The sequence below is a fragment of the Ambystoma mexicanum genome, chromosome 11 (genome assembly GCF_040938575.1).
Source record: "Ambystoma mexicanum isolate Mex_15411 chromosome 11, UKY_AmexF1_1, whole genome shotgun sequence".
NCBI classification, from domain to species: Eukaryota; Metazoa; Chordata; class Amphibia; order Caudata; family Ambystomatidae; genus Ambystoma; species Ambystoma mexicanum.
The window spans coordinates 1,401,017,791-1,401,039,870 of record NC_090934.1 but is presented as its reverse complement, the minus strand read 5'-3'; the positions used below and the strand labels follow the sequence as shown (position 1 = coordinate 1,401,039,870).

At 46.8% G+C, this 22,080-nt stretch overlaps 1 protein-coding gene across 3 annotated transcripts in view; it reads left to right on the top strand.

Annotated features, from left to right (window-relative positions):
* The window catches only part of LRRK1 (leucine rich repeat kinase 1), a 1,071,210-nt gene that overhangs the window by 919,948 nt on the left and 129,182 nt on the right, over positions 1-22,080 (top strand). For all 3 annotated transcript variants that reach the window (XM_069625026.1, XM_069625024.1, XM_069625025.1), the window contains exon 24: positions 14,968-15,217. In XM_069625026.1, coding sequence (XP_069481127.1) covers positions 14,968-15,217 — 250 coding nt within the window. The remainder of the gene's footprint in view (positions 1-14,967; positions 15,218-22,080) is intronic.

Sequence of the window (22,080 nt, the reverse complement as noted above, 5' to 3'; positions counted from 1 at the left end):
GAGCATGGTATAGGAATGAATAGAGGTGGAAGTGCTAAGAGGGTGTGCATATAAAACCAGATGATGCAGGGGAGGTAGAAACATGAACCAGGGGCGAGGACAGTAGAGCATGGTATAGTAACGCATAGAGATGGAAGTGCTAAGAGGGTTTGAATATAAGACCAGATGATGCTGGGGATGTAGAAACATGAACGAGGAAAGGAGAGCATGGTATAGGAACGCATAGAGGGGGAAGTGCTAAGAGGGTGTGAATATAAGACCAGATGATGCAGGGGATGAGGACAGCAGAGCAAGGTATAGGAACGCAAAGAGGCAGAAGTGCTAAGAGGGTGTGGATATAAGGCCAGATGATGCAGGGGAGGTGGAAACATGAACCAGGGACGGGGACAGCACAGCATGGTATAGGAACGCATAGAGGCGCAAGTGCTAAGAGGGTGTCGAAATAAGACCAGATGATGCAGGGGAATTAGAAACACGAACCAGGGGCGAGGACAGCAGAGCATGGTATAGGGATGAATAGAGGTGGAAGTGCTAAGAGGGTGTGGATATAAGACCAGATGATGCAGGGGAGGTAGAAACATGAACCAGGGACGGGGACAGCACAGCATGGTATAGGAACGCATAGAGGCGCAAGTGCTAAGAGGGTGTCAATATAAGACCAGATGATGCAGGGGAATTAGAAACACGAACCAGGGGCGAGGACAGCAGAGCATGGTATAGGAACGCATAGAGGCGGAAGTGCTAAGACTGTGTGGATATAAGACCAGATGATGCAGGGGAGGTAGAAACATGAACCAGGGACGACATCAGAGCATGGTATAGGAACGCATAGAGGCGGAAGTGCTAAGAGTGTGTGGATATAAGACCAGATGATGCAGGGGTGGTAGAAACATGAACCAGGGGCGAGACAGCACAGCATGCCATAGGAACGGCATAGAGGCGGAAGTGCTAAGAGGGTGTGGATATAAGACCAGATGATGCAGGGGAGGTAGAAACATGAACCAGGGACGAGGACAGGAGAGCATGGTATAGGAACGGCATAGAGACAGAAGTGCTAAGAGTGTGTGGATATAAGACCAGATGATGCAGGGGAGGTAGAAACATAAACCAGGGACGAGGACAGCAGAGCATGGTGTGGATATAAGACCAGATGATGCAGGGGATGAGGACAGCAGAGCATGGTATAGGAACAAAAAGAGGCAGAAGTGCTAAGAGGGTGTGGAAATAAGACCAGATAATGCAGGGGAGGTAGAAACATGAACTGGGAGCGAGGACAACAGAGCATGGTATAGGAACACATAGAGGCGGAAGTGCTCAGAGGGTGTGGATATAAGACCAGATGATGCAGGGGAGGTAGAAACATGAACCAGGGACGACATCAGAGCATGGTATAGGAACGCATAGAGGCGGAAGTGCTAAGAGTGTGTGGATATAAGACCAGATGATGCAGGGGTGGTAGAAACATGAACCAGGGGCGAGGACAGCAGAGCATGCCATAGGAACGGCATAGAGGCGGAAGTGCTAAGAGGGTGTGGATATAAGACCAGATGATGCAGGGGAGGTAGAAACATAAACCAGGGACGAGGACAGGAGAGCATGGTATAGGAACGGCATAGAGACAGAAGTGCTAAGAGTGTGTGGATATAAGACCAGATGATGCAGGGGAGGTAGAAACATAAACCAGGGACGAGGACAGCAGAGCATGGTGTGGATATAAGACCAGATGATGCAGGGGATGAGGACAGCACAGCATGGTATAGGAACGAAAAGAGGCAGAAGTGCTAAGAGGGTGTGGATATAAAACCAGATGATGCAGGGGAGGTAGAAACATGAACTGGGAGCGAGGACAGCAGAGCATGGTATAGGAACACACAGAGGCGGAAGTGCTCAGAGGGTGTGGATATAAGACCAGATGATGCAGGGGAGGTAGAAACATGAAACAGGGACGAGGACAGCAGAGCATGGTATAGGAACGCGGAGAGATGGAAGTGCTAAGAGTGTGTGGATTTAAGACCAGATGATGCAGGGGAGGTAGAAACATGGGACAAGGACAGCAGAGCATGGTATAGGAACAGCATAGAGGCGCAAGTGCTAAGAGGGTGTCGATATAAGACCAGATGATGCAGGGGAATTAGAAACACGAACCTGGGCGAGGACAGCAGAGCATGGTATAGGAACGCATAGAGGCGGAAGTGCTAAGAGTGTGTGGATATAAGACCAGATGATGCAGGGGTGGTAGTAAACATGAACCAGGGATGTGGACATCACGGCATGGTATAGGAACGCATAGCGGCGCAAGTGCTAAGAGGGTGTCGATATAAGACCTGATGATGAAGGGGAATTAGAAACACGAACCAGGGGCGAGGACAGCAGAGCATGGTATAGGAATGAATAGACGTGGAAGTGCTATGAGGGTGCGGATATAAGACCAGATGATGCAGGGGTGGTAGAAACATGAACCAGGGATGGGGACATCACAGCATGGTATAGGAACGCATAGAGGCGCAAGTGCTAAGAGGGTGTCGATATAAGACTAGATGATGTAGGGGAATTAGAAACACAAACCAGGGGCGAGGACAGCAGAGCATGGTATAGGAATGAATAGAGGTGGAAGTGCTAAGAGGGTGTGGATATAAGACCAGATGATGCAGGGTAGGTAGAAACATGAACCAGGGACGACAGCAGAGCATGGTATAGGAACGCATAGAGGTGGAAGGGCTAAGAGTGTGTGGATATAAGACCAGATGATGCAGGGGTGGTAGAAACATGAACCAGGGATGGGGACATCACAGCATGGTATAGGAACACATAGAGGCGCAAGTGCTAAGAGGGTGTCGATATAAGACCAGATGATGAAGGGGAATTAGAAACACGAACCAGGGGCGAGGACAGCAGAGCATGGTATAGGAATGAATAGAGGTGGAAGTGCTAAGAGGGTGTGGATATAAGACCAGATGATGCAGGGGAGGAAGAAACATGAACCTTGGACGAGGACAGGAGAGCATGGAATAGGAACGGAATAGAGACAGAAGTGCTAAGAGGGTGTGGATATAAGACCAGATGATGCAGGGGAGGTAGAAACATGAACCAGGGATGACATCAGAGCATGGTATAGGAACACATAGAGGCGGAAGTGCTAAGAGGGTTGGATATAAGAACAGATGATGCAGAGGAGGTAGAAACATGAAGCAGGGACGAGGACAGCAGAGCATGGTATAGGAACGCATAGATGCAGAAGTGCTAAGAGGATGTGGATATAAGACCAGATGATGCAGGGGATGAGGACAGCAGAGCAAGGTATAGGAACGCAAAGAGGCAGAAGTGCTAAGAGGGTGTGGATATAAGACCAGATGATGCAGGGGAGGTGGAAACATGAACCAGGGACGGGGACAGCGCAGCATGGTATAGGAACGCATAGAGGCGTAAGTGCTAATAGGGTGTGGATATAAGACCAGATGATGCAAGGGAGGTAGAAACATGAACCAGGGACGAGGACAGCAGAGCATGGTACAGGAACGGCATAGAGGCGGAAGTGTTAAGAGGGTGTGCATATAGGACCAGATGATGCAGGGGAGGTAGAAACATGAACCAGGGGCGAGGACAGCAGAGCATGATATAGGAACGCATAGAGGCAAACGTGCTAAGAGGGTGTGGATATAAGACCAGATGATGCAGGGGAGTTAGAAACATGAACCAGGGATGACAGCACAGCATGGTATAGGAACGCATAGAGGCGGAAGTGCTAAGTGGGTGTGGATATAAGTCCAGATGATGCATGGGAGTAGCAACATGAACCAGGAACGAGGACAGCAGAGAATGGTATAGGAGCGGCATAGAGGCGGAAGTGCTAAGAGGGCGTGCATATAAAACCAGATGATGCAGGGGAGGTAGAAACATGAACCAGGGGCGAGGACAGTAGAGCATGGTATAGTAACGCATAGAGATGGAAGTGCTAAGAGGGTTTGAATATAAGACCAGATGATGCTGGGGATGTAGAAACATGAACCTGGGACGAGGAAAGGAGAGCATGGTATAGGAACGCATAGAGGGGGAAGTGCTAAGAGGGTGTGAATATAAGACCAGATGATGCAGGGGATGAGGACAGCAGAGCAAGGTATAGGAACGCAAAGAGGCAGAAGTGCTAAGAGGGTGTGGATATAAGGCCAGATGATGCAGGAGAGGTGGAAACATGAACCAGGGACGGGGACAGCAGAGCATGGTATAGGGATGAATAGAGGTGGAAGTGCTAAGAGGGTGTGGATATAAGACCAGATGATGCAGGGGTGGTAGAAACATGAACCAGGGGCAAGGACAGCAGAGCATGCCATAGGAACGGCATAGAGGCGGAAGTGCTAAGAGGGTGTGGATATAAGACCAGATGATGCAAGGGAGGTAGAAACATGAACCAGGGACGAGGACAGCAGAGCATGGTATAGGAATGGCATAGAGGCGGAAGTGCTAAGAGGGTGTGGATATAAGACCAGATGATGCAGGGGAGATAGAACCATGAACCAGGGACGAGGACAGCAGAGCATTGTATAGGAGTGGCATAGAGGCAGAAGTGCTAGGAGGGTGTGGATATAATACCTGATGATGCAGGGGAGTTAGAAACATGAACCAGGGATGACAGCAGAGCATGGTATTGGAACACATGGAGGCGGAAGTGCTAAGAGGGTGTGGATATAAGAACAGATGATGCAGAGGAGGTAGAAACATGAACCAGGGACGAGGACAGCAGAGCATGGTATAGGAATGCATAGAGGCGCAAGTGCTAAGAGGGTGTCGAAATAAGACCAGATGATGCAGGGGATTTAGAAACATGAACTGGGAGCGAGGACAGCAGAGCATGGTATAGGAACACATAGAGGCGGAAGTGCTCAGAGGGTGTGGATATAAGACCAGATGATGTAGAGGAGGTAGAAACATGAAACAGGGACGAGGACAGCAGAGCATGGTATAGGAACGCGTAGAGATGGAAGTGCTAAGAGTGTGTGGATTTAAGACCAGATGATGCAGGGGTGGTAGAAACATGGGACAAGGACAGCAGAGCATGGTATAGGAACAGCATAGAGGCGCAAGTGCTAAGAGGGTGTCGATATAAGACCAGATGATGCAGGGGAATTAGAAACACGAACCAGGGGTGAGGACAGCAGAGCATGGTATAGGAACGCATAGAGGCGGAAGTGCTAAGAGTGTGTGGATATAAGACCAGATGATGCAGGGGTGGTAGAAACATGAACCAGGGGCGAGGACAGCAGAGCATGCCATAGGAACGGCATAGAGGCGGAAGTGCTAAGAGGGTGTGGATATAAGACCAGATGATGCAGGGGAGGTAGAAACATGAACCAGGGACGAGGACAGGAGAGCATGGTATAGGAACGGCATAGAGACAGAAGTACTAAGAGTATGTGGATATAAGACCAGATGATGCAGGGGAGGTAGAAACATAAACCAGGGACGAGGACAGCAGAGCATGGTGTGGATATAAGACCAGATGATGCAGGGGATGAGGACAGCAGAGCATGGTATAGGAACGAAAAGAGGCAGAAGTGCTAAGAGGGTGTGGATATAAGACCAGATGATGCAGGGGAGGTGGAAACATGAACCGGGAGCGAGGACAGCAGAGCATGGTATAGGAACACATAGAGGCGGAAGTGTTAAGAGGGTGTGCATATAGGACCAGATGATGCAGGGGAGGTAGAAACATGAACCAGGGGCGAGGACAGCAGAGCATGATATAGGAACGCATAGAGGCAAACGTGCTAAGAGGGTGTGGATATAAGACCAGATGATGCAGGGGAGTTAGAAACATGAACCAGGGATGACAGCACAGCATGGTATAGGAACGCATAGAGGCGGAAGTGCTAAGTGGGTGTGGATATAAGTCCAGATGATGCATGGGAGTAGCAACATGAACCAGGAACGAGGACAGCAGAGAATGGTATAGGAGCGGCATAGAGGCGGAAGTGCTAAGAGGGCGTGCATATAAAACCAGATGATGCAGGGGAGGTAGAAACATGAACCAGGGGCGAGGACAGTAGAGCATGGTATAGTAACGCATAGAGATGGAAGTGCTAAGAGGGTTTGAATATAAGACCAGATGATGCTGGGGATGTAGAAACATGAACCTGGGACGAGGAAAGGAGAGCATGGTATAGGAACGCATAGAGGGGGAAGTGCTAAGAGGGTGTGAATATAAGACCAGATGATGCAGGGGATGAGGACAGCAGAGCAAGGTATAGGAACGCAAAGAGGCAGAAGTGCTAAGAGGGTGTGGATATAAGGCCAGATGATGCAGGAGAGGTGGAAACATGAACCAGGGACGGGGACAGCAGAGCATGGTATAGGGATGAATAGAGGTGGAAGTGCTAAGAGGGTGTGGATATAAGACCAGATGATGCAGGGGTGGTAGAAACATGAACCAGGGGCAAGGACAGCAGAGCATGCCATAGGAATGGCATAGAGGCGGAAGTGCTAAGAGGGTGTGGATATAAGACCAGATGATGCAAGGGAGGTAGAAACATGAACCAGGGACGAGGACAGCAGAGCATGGTATAGGAATGGCATAGAGGCGGAAGTGCTAAGAGGGTGTGGATATAAGACCAGATGATGCAGGGGAGATAGAACCATGAACCAGGGACGAGGACAGCAGAGCATTGTATAGGAGTGGCATAGAGGCAGAAGTGCTAGGAGGGTGTGGATATAATACCTGATGATGCAGGGGAGTTAGAAACATGAACCAGGGATGACAGCAGAGCATGGTATTGGAACACATAGAGGCGGAAGTGCTAAGAGGGTGTGGATATAAGAACAGATGATGCAGAGGAGGTAGAAACATGAACCAGGGACGAGGACAGCAGAGCATGGTATAGGAATGCATAGAGGCGCAAGTGCTAAGAGGGTGTCGAAATAAGACCAGATAATGCAGGGGATTTAGAAACATGAACTGGGAGCGAGGACAGCAGAGCATGGTATAGGAACACATAGAGGCGGAAGTGCTCAGAGGGTGTGGATATAAGACCAGATGATGTAGAGGAGGTAGAAACATGAAACAGGGACGAGGACAGCAGAGCATGGTATAGGAACGCGTAGAGATGGAAGTGCTAAGAGTGTGTGGATTTAAGACCAGATGATGCAGGGGTGGTAGAAACATGGGACAAGGACAGCAGAGCATGGTATAGGAACAGCATAGAGGCGCAAGTGCTAAGAGGGTGTCGATATAAGACCAGATGATGCAGGGGAATTAGAAACACGAACCAGGGGTGAGGACAGCAGAGCATGGTATAGGAACGCATAGAGGCGGAAGTGCTAAGAGTGTGTGGATATAAGACCAGATGATGCAGGGGTGGTAGAAACATGAACCAGGGGCGAGGACAGCAGAGCATGCCATAGGAACGGCATAGAGGCGGAAGTGCTAAGAGGGTGTGGATATAAGACCAGATGATGCAGGGGAGGTAGAAACATGAACCAGGGACGAGGACAGGAGAGCATGGTATAGGAACGGCATAGAGACAGAAGTACTAAGAGTATGTGGATATAAGACCAGATGATGCAGGGGAGGTAGAAACATAAACCAGGGACGAGGACAGCAGAGCATGGTGTGGATATAAGACCAGATGATGCAGGGGATGAGGACAGCAGAGCATGGTATAGGAACGAAAAGAGGCAGAAGTGCTAAGAGGGTGTGGATATAAGACCAGATGATGCAGGGGAGGTGGAAACATGAACCGGGAGCGAGGACAGCAGAGCATGGTATAGGAACGAAAAGAGGCAGAAGTGCTCAGAGGGTGTGGATATAAGACCAGATGATGCAGGGGAGGTAGAAACATGAAATAGGGACGAGGACAGCAGAGCATGGTATAGGAACGCGTAGAGATGGAAGTGCTAAGAGTGTGTGGATTTAAGACCAGATGATGCAGGGGAGGTAGAAACATGGGACAAGGACAGCAGAGCATGGTATAGGAACAGCATAGAGGCGCAAGTGCTAAGAGGGTGTCGATATAAGACCAGATGATGCAGGGGAATTAGAAACACGAACCAGGGGCGAGGACAGCAGAGCATGGTATAGGAATGAATAGAGGTGGAAGTGCTAAGAGGGTGTGGATATAAGACCAGATGATGCAGGGGAGGTAGAAACATGAACCAGGGACGACAGCAGAGCATTGTATAGGAACGCATAGAGGCGGAAGTGCTAAGAGTGTGTGGATATAAGACCAGATGATGCAGGGGTGGTAGAAACATGAACCAGGGATGGGGACATCACAGCATGGTATAGGAACGCATAGAGGCGCAAGTGCTAAGAGGGTGTCGATATAAGACCAGATGATGAAGGCGAATTAGAAACACGAACCAGGGGCGAGGACAGCAGAGCATGGTATAGGAATGAATAGAGGTGGAAGTGCTATGAGGGTGCGGATATAAGACCAGATGATGAAGGGGAGGTAGAAACATGAACCAGTGACGACAGCAGAGCATGGTATAGGAACTCATAGAGGCGGAAGGGCTAAGAGTGTGTGGATATAAAACCAGATGATGCAGGGGTGGTAGAAACATGAACCAGGGATGGGGACATCACAGCATGGTATCGGAACACATAGAGGCGCAAGTGCTAAGAGGGTGTCGATATAAGACCAGATGATGAAGGGAATTAGAAACACGAACCAGGGGCGAGGACAGCAGAGCATGGTATAGGAATGAATAGAGGTGGAAGTGCTAAGAGGGTGTGGATATAAGACCAGATGATGCAGGGGAGGAAGAAACATGAACCTTGGACGAGGACAGGAGAGCATGGTATAGGAATGGAATAGAGACAGAAGTGCTAAGAGTGTGTGAATATAAGACCAGATGATGCAGGAGAGGTAGAAACATGAACCAGGGATGACGATAGCAGAGCATTGTATAGGAGTGGCATAGAGGCAGAAGTGCTAAGAGGGTTTGGATATAAGACCAGATGATGCAGGGGAGGTAGAAACATGAACCAGGGATGACAGCAGAGCATGGTCTAGGAACACATAGAGGCGGAAGTGCTAAGAGGGTGTGGATATAAGAACAGACGATGCAGAGGAGGTAGAAATATGAACCAGGGACGAGGACAGCAGAGCATGGTATAGGAACGCATAGATGCAGAAGTGCTAAGAGGGCCTGGATATAAGACCAGATGATGCAGGGGAGGTAGAAACATGAACCAGGGACGACGACAGCAGAGCATGGTATAGGAACGCATAGAGTCGGAAGTGCTCAGAGGGTGTGGATATAAGACCAGATGATGCAGGGGAGTTAGAAACATGAACCAGGGACGAGGACAGCAGAGCATGGTATAGGAACGGCATAGAGGCGGAAGTGCTAAGAGGGTGTGCATATAACACCAGATGATGCATGGAGGTAGAAACATGAACCAGGGGCGAGGACAGCAGAGCATGATATAGGAACGCATAGAGGCAAACGTGCTAAGAGGGTGTGGATATAAGACCAGATGATGCAGGGGAGTTAGAAACATGAACCAGGGATGACAGCACAGCATGGTATAGGAACGCATAGAGGCGGAAGTGCTAAGAGGGTGTGGATATAAGTCCAGATGATGCAGGGGAGTAGAAACATGAACCAGGGACGAAGACAGCATAGGATGGTATAGGAGCGGCATAGAGGCGGAAGTGCAAAGAGGGTGTGCATATAAAACCAGATGATGCAGGGGAGGTAGAAACATGAACCAGGGGCGAGGACAGTAGAGCATGGTATAGTAACGCATAGAGATGGAAGTGCTAAGAGGGTCTGAATATAAGACCAGATGATGCTGGGGATGTAGAAACATGAACCAGGGACGAGGAAAGGAGAGCATGGTATAGGAACGCATAGAGGTGGAAGTGCTAAGACGGTGTGAATATAAGACCAGATGATGCAGGGGATGAGGACAGCAGAGCAAGGTATAGGAACGCAAAGAGGCAGAAGTGCTAAGAGGGTGTGGATATAAGACCAGATGATGCAGGGGAGGTGGAAACATGAGCCAGGGACGGGGACAGCACAGCATGGTATAGGAACGCATAGAGGCGGAAGTGCTAAGAGGGTGTGGATATAAGTCCAGATGATGCAGGGGAGTAGAAACATGAACCAGGGACGAGGACAGCAGAGGATGGTATAGGAGCGGCATAGAGGCGGAACTGCTAAGAGGGTGTGCATATAAAACCAGATGATGCAGGGGAGGTAGAAACATGAACCAGGGGCGAGGACAGTAGAGCATGGTATAGTAACGCATAGAGATGGAAGTGCTAAGAGGGTCGGAATATAAGACCAGATGATGCTGGGGATGTAGAAACATCAACCAGGGACGAGGAAAGGAGAGCATGGTATAGGAACGCATAGAGGGGGAAGTGCTAAGAGGGTGTGAATATAAGACCAGATGATGCAGGGGATGAGGACAGCAGAGCATGGTATAGGAACGCAAAGAGGAAGAAGTGCTAAGAGGGTGTGGATATAAGACCAAATGATGCAGGGGAGGTGGAAACATGAACCAGGGACGGGGACAGCACAGCATGGTATAGGAACGCATAGAGGCGCAAGTGCTAAGAGGGTGTCGAAATAAGACCAGATGATGCAGGGATCGTAGAAACATGAACCAGGGGCAAGGACAGCAGAGCATGCCATAGGAACGGCATAGAGGCGTAAGTGCTAGGAGGGTGTGGATATAAGACCAGATGATGCAAGGGAGGTAGAAACATGAACCAGGGACTAGGACAGCAGAGCATGGTATAGGAATGGCATAGAGGCGGAAGTGCTAAGAGGGTGTGGATATAAGACCAGATGATGCAGGGGAGGTAGAACCATGAACCAGGGACGAGGACAGCAGAGCATTGAATAGAAGTGGCATAGAGGCAGAAGTCCTAAGAGGGTGTGGATATAAGACCAGATGATGCAGGGGAGTTAGAAACATGAACCAGGGATGACAGCACAGCATGGTATAGGAACGCATAGAGACAGAAGTGCTAAGAGGGTGTGGCTATAAAACCAGATGATGCAGGGGAGGTAGAAACATGAACCAGGGATGACAACAGAGCATGGTATAGGAACACATAGAGGCGGAAGTGCTAAAAGGGTGTAGATATAAGAACAGATGATGCAGAGGAGGTAGAAACATGAACCAGGGACGAGGACAGCAGAGCATGGTATAGGCACGGCATAGAGCTGGAAGTGCTAAGAGGGTGTGCATATAAGACCAGATGATGCAGGGGAGGTAGAAACATGAACCAGGGGCGAGGACAGCAGAGAATGGTATAGGAACGCATAGAGGCAAACGTGCTAAGAGGGTGTGGATATAAGACCAGATGATGCAGGGGAGTTAGAAACATGAACCAGGGATGACAGCACAACATGGTAAAGGAACGCATAGAGGCGGAAGTGCTAAGAGGATGTGGATATAAGTCCAGATGATGCAGAGGAGTAGAAACATGAACCAGGGACGAGGACAGCAGAGCATGGTATAGGAGCGGCATAGAAGCGGAAGTGCTAAGAGGGTGTGTAAATAAGACCAGATGATGCATGGGAATTAGAAACACGAACCAAGGGCGAGGACAGCAGAGCATGGTATAGGAATCAATAGAGGTGGAAGTGCTAAGAGGGTGTGGATATAAGACCAGATGATGCAGGGGTGGTAGAAATATGAACCAGGGGCGAGGACAGCAGAGCATGCCATAGGAATGGCATAGAGGCGGAAGTGCTCAGAGGGTGTGGATGTAAGACCAGATGATGCAGGGGAGGTAGAAACATGAACCAGGGATGAGGACAGCAGAGCATGGTATAGGAACGGCATAGAGGCGGAATTGATAAGAGGGTGTGGATATAAGACCAGATGATGCAGCAGAGGTAGAAACATGAACCAGGGACGAGGACAGCAGAGCAAGTTATAGGAACGCAAAGAGGCAGAGGTGCTAAGAGGGTGTGGATGTAAGACCAGATGATGCAGGGGAGGTAGAAACATGAACCAGGGGCGAGGACAGCAGAGCATGGTATAGGAACACATAGAGGGAAACGTGCTAAGAGGGTGTGGATATAAGACCAGATGATGCAGGGGAGGTAGAACCATGAACCAGGGACGAGGACAGCAGAGCATGGTATAGGAACGCATAGAGGCGCAAGTGCTAACAGGGTGTGGATATAAGACCAGATGATGCAGAGGAGGTAGAAACATGAATCAGGGATGAGGACAGCAGAGCATGGTATAGGAACGGCATAGAGGCGTAAGTGCTAAGAGGGTGTGGATATAAGACCAGATGATGCAGGGGAGGTAGAAACATGAACCAGGGACGAGGACACGAGAGCATGGTATAGGAACGGCATAGAGGCGGAAGTGCTAAGTTTAGAATGATGGGATGGGGGATAAGTGCTGCGGGGTTGCTGTAGAGAGCTAGAGGGAGAGGAGAACAGGGAGTTGTGGTGGCATAGAATGCAATGAAAGTGGTCCTTCAGAAAGTAGGAGATCTAGGAGGTTGGGTGTAAATGGGGATAGAGTTGGAGTAGTGCACAGAGGGAGAGGAAGATCATTCCATATTAAGGGAGAGAGTGCAAACAAGTGGGGGCACGAGAGGTGGCAAGGACGAGAGCTGAGGATGATTGTAGGGAGCGAGGGGGGAGAGTAGGGAGTGAGGTGGGTCCATAGATAGGATGGGGGAAGTCCATTAATAGTTTTGAAGATGATGAGAAGGAGTTTATACTTTACCCTCTGTCTTATAGATAACCAGCCTAACTGGCATAGGGCTGGGTGGGTGAGGTTCAAATCGGTGGAGGAGTAGGGGGCTTGCCTTGGGTTTAAATCCAGAGTGTGTCATAACCCACAACAGGCAGGTGAGATGAGGCAACATATGTCAGGTTGTCCAATGTCAAACATTAGATACTGCCCACCAATTCTGCCCTCCAGCCTTGCTCCACCCTGTAAATCTGCTACTTGAAGATCCGCATTTTCTTAGAAGAAATTAAACTTCTCTATTGGCTGTGGTAGAGGAAAGGGGCATGAAGTAAAAAAATAAAAAGTAAAAAATTAAAAGACTGGCAGAAACTCTCATATCTTCCATCAGGACAATATAGTCGTTCTGGTTCTGCATGTTTATTCAGAGGTAATTTTTCATGTGAACTAAACAATCCAAGTTATTTCATTTCCCCAAATTGCTAGTGGGCAATCTCCTCATTACAGCACCCCTAGTACGTCTGACTAAGGAATGCCCCATGGCAGTGGTCAGGGGTGGACTGGCCTATAGGGAACTCTGGAGTTTTCCCGGTGGGCCTCTGCACCCTGGGCCTCTTTTGTGTGGTAGTTCCATATTTTCTCATAGGAAAAGCATTGAGCTTGCTGAAAATGTGTCATATGGGACCACTTTGAAAATTATTTCCAGGGCCTCTTTTGGTCCCCAGTAATTATTTCCAGGGCCTCTTTTAGGTCCCAGTCCACCCCTGGCAGTGGTTCACAACGACGTAGATTGAGATCTGTCCTTCGTTTCCCCATTAGCAAAGGGGGTTGGTTCATGTAGACCGCAATCTGTGATAAGTTATCCTCTAACAGGAGTATATTGGCAGAATTTGTGCACATTATAAACCGGTCCATACGTTTTATTCCCTCTTCATATCACTAATGTGTGCCATGATAGCTTGGCATGATCATTATTTTATTGAATACCTCAGAAGGATGATGTCCTTTCTACCAAGAGTCATAACTGTGACTTAAAGAACACATACACACACCTCTCTCTCTCTCTCTCTCTCTCTCTTTTTCTCTCTCTCTTTTTCTCTCTCTTTCTCTCTCTCTTGAAGGAGACCCTAAACTCACTGATTAATGGTGCCATCAGAGCCTTGCATTTTATGCGACATACATTTGTATGTTCTTGAACGCAGCTCACTAATAAATTGCTAGATTATATTTTTTAGCTGGTGAGGGGCAATCCGATTGTTACAAACCATTGGATTGGCCCTCGCCGGGTCATTACCTGGCCGGGTAAGACTTAACCGAGTGCTCTGTTCAGAGGGCGGGTCCCAGAGTTCCATCCCTTTCTTCCCCGGGCACCATGGAAAGGGAGAAGGGACTACATGTAGTTCCTTCTCACGTTCCATGGCGGCCACTTTGTTTACCTTTTTTTCAATGGCCGCCTTTGAAAAGGAAAAGGGACTACGTGTGGTTCCTTTTCCCAATCCCTGGCGGGCATTTTATTTCTGCTTTTTTTTCTCAAGCTGAGAAAAATTCCTATTAATACCCCGGTACAATGTGCTGGGGTACTATCAGCAATTGAACCCTCGGAGAGGGGGCATTAACGGTCGAGTACTGCCCCAGGACTAAGTTAAGGCCCTTCCTTCACTCAGGCTTTTAACTATCGCCTATCACTCTCATGAGATCTTCCGGTAATGCCCCCCCCCCCTCCGAGGGTTCTATTGCTTCAGTAGACATATGTATTTTTTGACCATGTTTGTCTATGTCACAAATAGTTGCAGTAAATGAGTGCAGATCACTGATATTAATAAATACCCTGTTGTTTCTCTTGCTTGCATTGTAATGTAGTGACCGACAGATCCATGTTTAATCGATGCTACTTTGCTGGTTTACCTTGTACTCATTTTTAAGATAGACATTCTCTGTTGTGCCTTTTTTCACTTTCAAAACGAATCATACCTGCTTGTTGTTAATGTGCTCTAATACTTATATTTGTGCTGTGAGTAATGTTCTCTGTTCTTAACATGAATATTGGTCTATTACATTTTGTTACATTATCAAAAATGTGATCATAACGTATACATATATTCATAGCAAATAGGTGTACACAGGGAGAGCGAGAGGCAGAGGCAGGGAAAGAGAAAAAGTGAGGGCGATCTACTTCGTAAAGCTATGTAGATTTCATGCTACAACATACTTTTACAGCTGTCTTTCCAATTGCTCTTGTTCTGCTCTGTTGTATTGAGGATCTAGGCTAATTCACTAACGAACATATTTCTTTTTAGCGCTTACAGCCACTGAAAGTGATGGCACGTTATTGATGGAACAGTACATCCCCTGCCACATATGCTCATCTTGCAGCACTGACCAAGAGGAGACGGGTAGGAAAGTCGAGGGGGCCCACTACTTCAACGTGGAGGACTGTGTCCTTAATGCCATTGAACAGGATCACATGGCCTGCCCAAACCACCCAACCATCCCTGTGCCACTGCGAGAACTGGTTCCAGAGCTCTTTATGACCGATTTCCCTGCAAGGTAATGGAATGGTTAATGGAGAAGTCGGAGAGTTATGAGTAAATGTTGGTAGTTGGAGAAGACGTAAACTAGGATTGGTAAGAAATAATATTGTTATCTTCAATGTTATAATCGTTACAGTTCGGACATTGTTGGATAAAACTAATGCCATATCAAGGATATCCAATATCTATAAGAGTCGGATGAAAGCTCATCCAGGGTCACGCTCACCATTAGGTAGTGCCTTCCAACTCCTCCACCACTCATCTTCGTTTGTTCTACTGCCCTTTTCACTTATTTTCATCATTGCCTCAGCATATGCTTGTGTGTCATTTTCAGTAAATGTTTGGTGTGTTTTCACTAGCATCAGGTTTATGTACTGTTTCCTTTTATCTATCTATCTATCTATCTATCTATCTATCTATCTATCTATCTATCTATCTATCTATCTATCTATCTATATAAAACGCTTAGGTTTACGCACTGTACACCCTCTTGTGGCACCGCCGTTTCACCACGAGCAAGTTCGGCAGAAGCACTTCGCCGCAGAGGCTGATTTGGCACAGGAGACTTTCTGGCGCGGCTGATTTGGCACGAGGGACGTTTGGACGTGGCTCACATTGTAGCCACGTCTAAACTCCATGACGCCAAATTCAAAAGCATCATTCTTTGCAAATGCAGCACGTTGAGGTACTGTGCCTGCTAACGTTTGCATTTGGAAAGAACGATTTTTATGTTTTTATGAAGAATTGTGCATGAGACAGTACTGAACAGTTGCCCTCGATGGTTCGCTTTACGAAAAGGTGCAAACTATGTAACCCTTACTGATCAAAGCCAGTGCAATCACCACATGCAACACAAACAGGAAAAGCCAGCATGGATTGGCTCAATCTCAAATAGCTTCTTTAATGGTCTGGAGAATGCCTACAGTAACACAAAGTAATGATGAAAGCGATAATAGTTCTGTCACTATCTTGGAACCCCAATCTACCTAAAACCGATGGTCCATTTCCAGTACACAGTGAATAAAAGAAAATTCCCTGTTCTCTTACCCTTCTAACCCCTTGACCCTAGTACTCGAAATGTATAAGGAAACCCCACCACCACCACCGATTTCCCAAAAGAAATCGGGCAGGCAATCCCCTTGGGCTAGTCAACCAATATAAGTTTCAACTTCCGAAGACTCCAGCTGCTCTTAAACACTATGCAGCATTGTCTATTGCCTCTGCATCCATGTAAAAAAATGTGTTAAAGTGAATCTTCACCAGCTGTGTTGAAGTACATGAAACTATGGAATCTAAAATTATGGCTTTACCAAATTGCGGTCTATGCTTGGTGGTCAGTATACTTCCTGTTATTCGAAACGTGTGGTCAGGCCCCATTGTTCCACGATAAGAACGGTTCAGGGCAGGCGCCATTTTCTTTAGAACTAAAATGCGTTTTTAGTGCAGGTAGTGGAGGGATATGACCCGGCCACGCACAGATCGGCACGCAGAGTGCCTAATGCACAAAACTGTACATTCATGGTTCTCGAGTGGCATTTCCCTGCAAGTTGCATGGCATCTCTGGGTGAAAAAGCTGGGAAGATGAGTTGAGTTGAAGGATGGTTCCGTCCCTTTTTCCCTTTATTCCTTTATATTTTTATTTATTTGCTTACCTTCTTTGGGGTGGCCAATGCATCATCACTTTACAATCAGCCGGAAATCCCAGATTGTTGTTTTAGGGGGCCAAAGTTGAATGGTTTGGGCTAGTCAACTCCTCTGGGATGAAGGTCATTGATGTGTAATGTTCCACTGGTTCACAAAAGTGAATCTGTGTGCCCTTGTGGCTGTGCGCATGCAGATTCGCTATTGTGAACCCGTACCCGTGTAAAGCCCCGTTAAGTCCCGCTTTGCCGTGGACGCTTCTCCAGTGCTTTTACGGTCAACAAAGGATTTGCTGCTGTACTCACTACAAGATCCAGCAGGCTTTGCTGCATCAAGGGCTGGGTGGAGCTATATAAGCTCAGGATCGCGCGCACCGCGCGCGCGCACCCGTGTAAAGCCCCGTTAAGTCCCGCTTTGCCGTGGACGCTTCTCCAGTGCTTTTACGGTCAACAAAGGATTTGCTGCTGTACTCACTACAAGATCCAGCAGGTGAAAGGAAGAGTGAACTGTGCACTATATGGAGAAATTATAGCCAAAAAACAGACTATATAACATACTTTTCTCTTATTTAGGCTTTGCTGCATCAAGGGCTGGGTGGAGCTATATAAGCTCAGGATCGCGCGCACCGCGCGCGCGCACCCGTGTAAAGCCCCGTTAAGTCCCGCTTTGCCGCTTCGCCGCGGCAACGCGGCTAGTGCTGGTTATTTAAGCTGGTGTTTTGTTTTACAGTTGGATTTTAGGGAAGCACATTGTATTTAGGTGCTATTAAAACTTGTGACGTCCGGAAAGAGGCACCCCAGTGCTAAGATGTTTACACTTCGTACTGGCATGCCTTGCACCGAACGAGTTCATGCCTTAATGGAGTCCACTTCAAGAGACAGTCCAGCGTTGTTTACAAAAATGGTACGACCCTCTGCCAAAAGTGCACCGTGGGACAAGCGAATAAAGAAGAGAAGCTCACGACTGGATTTCGTCATGGGCGACTTAAGGAACTTTGGGTTCAACAGTTGTCGGACATCACGCTCTGTAGCTAGAATGCCTGAACTTAACAATCTAAGTGTATCGAATATAGAAGCGCAGCCCCTTTATAATGACGTAGGGGCGTGCTCTGCTCAGCAATCTGTGGTGAATTCACAAGTGACACAGGTCACAGATGGTGACAAGGAAGTGGAAGAACAGCCATGTAACATTTCACTGTCTGATTCAATGATACTCCAAAATGCCCGTTCAGGGGTTGTTAGCTCAGCTCCCCTTCCGATAGAAAGCCAGGATGTTGGTGTTGCTAAAGATGCTGTAATCATTGAGCTGGAGTCATTGGACTCTTGCTTTGTGGCCAAGGACGACACTTTTGATCTTTCCAAGTCGCCAGCATTGTTTAATGCTGGAGACATTTCAGAATCTGAAAGTTCGATCTCATTTATTCCGCCGACTCCCAGGAGACCAAATGGAAATAGCTTGATTATAAGTCCGGATCTCGTGTTAAAAAAAGATGATCCTATAACACTGGAAAAAATGAACATGGCTTTGATGTCTTTAGCTAGACTTTTTGAAACTTTAGACTCCAAAATCAATGTAATACAAGATAATGTTGATAACTTCCAGAGATCTCAGAAGGCATTTAGTTTGTCCTTGGCCCGAAAGCAAGAGGCTGATGTTGATCAGGCAGCCCATTTTTCTAAACAACTGGGTATGTTGTTATTAACCTGCCAAAACATTGATGACCAGCTAAATGGCAAACTGAACCCAGTTACAGTTGGGGGAAATATACAAAGTGTTAACACTGTTGTGCCCTTTGTTGAGGGCATTATAAGAGAAGTGACAGCTAGGGAGACAATGAATGTACCAATGGGGCTACAATCTGACCCAAGAATTGAAATAATCAAATCTGTTCACGGTGGGAAGGGAGGAAAGTCTGTGAAGTCTGTGGAGATGACACTGGTGAATCCCTTACCCGATCAGTTGATACTGAGGGAAGAGGTGGCAAGGGTTCCTATGGTTGATGATTCAAAAATCAGAGAAACACAGCAGTTAAAAGGGGCGTACACGATATTTACAAAAAAATCTAAGGGCCCCTCCAATCAATCAATGTTAAATCCAAAGAAGTCAAAAAATCAGAAGTCCAAAACAACGGCTGTGAGTGGGTCTACGAAACAATTCTTTAAATCCCTGTCTAAACCAAATAGATGCTCAATGTTAGCTTCTAGTGCTATCACAAAAAAATATCAAAATCTATCTCAGGAAAGACAAAGAATGTTGAACAAGGGCAAGGGTCCCAACCATAGGACTCTCCCTTATGCTCCCCTAGATGAGTTGGTGCATGTTGCGCAGGAGCTGGGGAGCGGATCTACTAATGTAACGGCCCCAACCCAAGTGCCACCTGTACCGAAGAACAAGCGAGTGAAAGCTAACCCAATGCCCAATGTCACAGTCAATACGCAGGACCTTAGGAAAGCTGTGGATGAGTATATGAGTCAATACCATCCTAAGCCATATGTGACTCACCCTCTGTCTCAGACTTTTAACCCATCACTGGAGGAACCTGAATTAGGGGATGTTGAAAACACTAATGGCGAAAGGACCCTCCCTATTCAGGAAGTAAAGTCCTCTAAGAATGACCTACTAATAAATAAAACAATTGTGGATGCGCAAGACAACCTACAAAATAATATTCTATGCACAATTAAAGACTGTTTAGTTGCTTTGACCACGGAACAAAAAAGTCTTAAATCTTCCTTGAAGGCAATGAGGAGTGGCCACTCTGGTGTGGGAAACCCATCTCATGAAGAATGTATCTCTAAGAATGTAACGTTTAAATCCCCATTGGAGGAGATCCAATCTTACAAGAATAGAGATTCACTTAGTAAACGGAATCATTCTGATGTTAAGGTACCACACAAGAGTAAAAAGCCTACCCAATTGTTTTCCCTGTTCCTCAGTTGTCGGGGGGGGTTCCTTTCCAACATACATAATGAACAGAGGAAGCATCATGCAAATATTTGCAGATATTCCAAACTTGGAGGATATCTCCTCAGGTGATGTAGTACAAGTGGAGTTCCCCGATGATAATGATCCAACGGTGTCCTGTATGTGGTTAAGTTCTCGCATCATTTACAATATCATTTGGTCCGCTAGATCTGAATTTTTTGATTTGGGCTTTGATTTAATTCCAACTACTAAGGAATCCCAGCCGGTGGAAGCTATCACTGAACCAGCTAGTCAGGTAATCAGTGGTGAGCATACCTCAGGTAGGGGATGCAGCTGTGGGAAAGCATAACTAGGAACTGATGACCCTGATGTTCGAGGTCAGAAATTGGTAGTCATGAGCTGGAACACGAGGGGATATAAACATTTGTTAAATAATGCTAAGTGTGATCTCAAAGGTTGTGATCTAGCCCTTTTGCAAGAAACCTGGTTTACTGTCCCTCTATCGTGGAACAATCATTATGTCCATTTAGTTCCAGCAATTAAGGGACAGAAAGGTAGACCAATGTCTGGGTTGATGACTATCTCTAATATGTCCACGATAGCTATTATCTCTGAGGGGCCCAACCCAAACTCCTATTTGCAATGTTCAGTAATTATGTTCCAAAAGCTGAAATTTTTAGTCATAAATATATATTGGAACCCAATTGCAATTTCAACCTCTACTCTCCTTAATGATTTGAATACATTAATGGAAGACAATATAATTATCCCGGACATTGCGCATGTAATATTAGCCGGGGATTTGAATATGCATTTGCTGGCATCATCTAAGAAAAGGAGTTTGGATCGGGTTTCGCCGTGGAGAACTTTTATTACTACGTGGGACCTGATTATGTTAAATGGGGCAGTGGAAACTGATAACCCTCCATCATACACGTGGTCTTGTGGTGCTCAAAATGCTATAATTGACTATATGTATGTTGATAGAAGGCTGTTTGAGAAAATCTCTGAGTTTAGGGTAGTTCCCACCTTAGCGAGTGATCATTGGATTTTGAGAGCTGAGTTTGTGATCCAAACCAAGGAAGAACTTCGCTCCAGTCCAAATCAATTGAGTGGTCTAACTATAAACGCCCAACGAAACAGACTTCATTGGTCAAGCGATGCACTGCAAACATTTGCACGCAGTGTAACGAATGACCAACAGCGACTGATAAGAGGTATGGATGTTGCTGATTATCATGATAAAATGCATCTCTTTGCCCCTGCTTCAACCACAGAAACTAACAAGAGCAGGCAGCAGCATATCCATATGTTTGATTTGGCCATTAGAGATCGAAAGAGGCAATACCGAAAACAGAAAAGACAGATTTCTAACTTACCGGTACAGTATCGTGAACTGGCTCTACGCAAATTGAAGACCAAATATAGAAATTGGATTCGAGGTCACAAAGCTAATATGTTCCAACATGATGGGGAAAAATGGTTACAGATGGTCCAAACTAAAAATACATCACAGATCTGGAAAATGATAAATAATGGAGCAGGCGCTCCGCAGTTAACGGCACAACTTAATGGCGTGTCGGAAAAAAGTTGGGTCGCCTACTTCACTAGTATCTACGCTCTTCCGGCGAATAGTACCTCAAAGCTGAATCTAGAAATATTGAATTCAGCCTTTCAGATTAGTTTTGACCGTGAAGATGTTTTGTTTTATATCAACAAAGCTAGCTCTTCAAGAGCTCCTGGCCCTGACGGTTTATCAAATGATGTCCTAAAACAGAATCCGGAGTTATGGGCATCTATTCTCTGTGCTATCTTCCAGGTCCTGCAAACAAAACAAGCAGTTCCTTCGTCGTGGTGCAAGGCCATCACAGTGCCAATTTATAAGAAAGGCGACCGAACAAATCCGGCCAGTTACCGTCCGATTTCTCTTCTTGACGCCCCTGGCAAGATTTTCAGCAGAATTGTTTTAAGAGACCTTGACAATTGGGCTTCAGAAGAGAATCGGCGAGATCCATTTCAAACTGGTTTTGTGCGAGGTCTTGGCACAAGCATCAATATAACGACCCTCAATGCAATCAAAGAGTTATACGCCACAAGAAATCAACCAATATATCTGGCGTATGTTGACTTTCGAGTGGCCTTTGACTCGGTAGATCGGAACCTATTGTTGGAGAAGTTGCTGAAATTTGGCTGCCCACCCTCACTTGTGCATTTGATTCATTTACTTCATTCGAACACTTCAATGAAAGTTAAATTGAATCTAGAAGGGCTGCTATCAGATGAAATACCAACCAAACGCGGCCTAAAACAAGG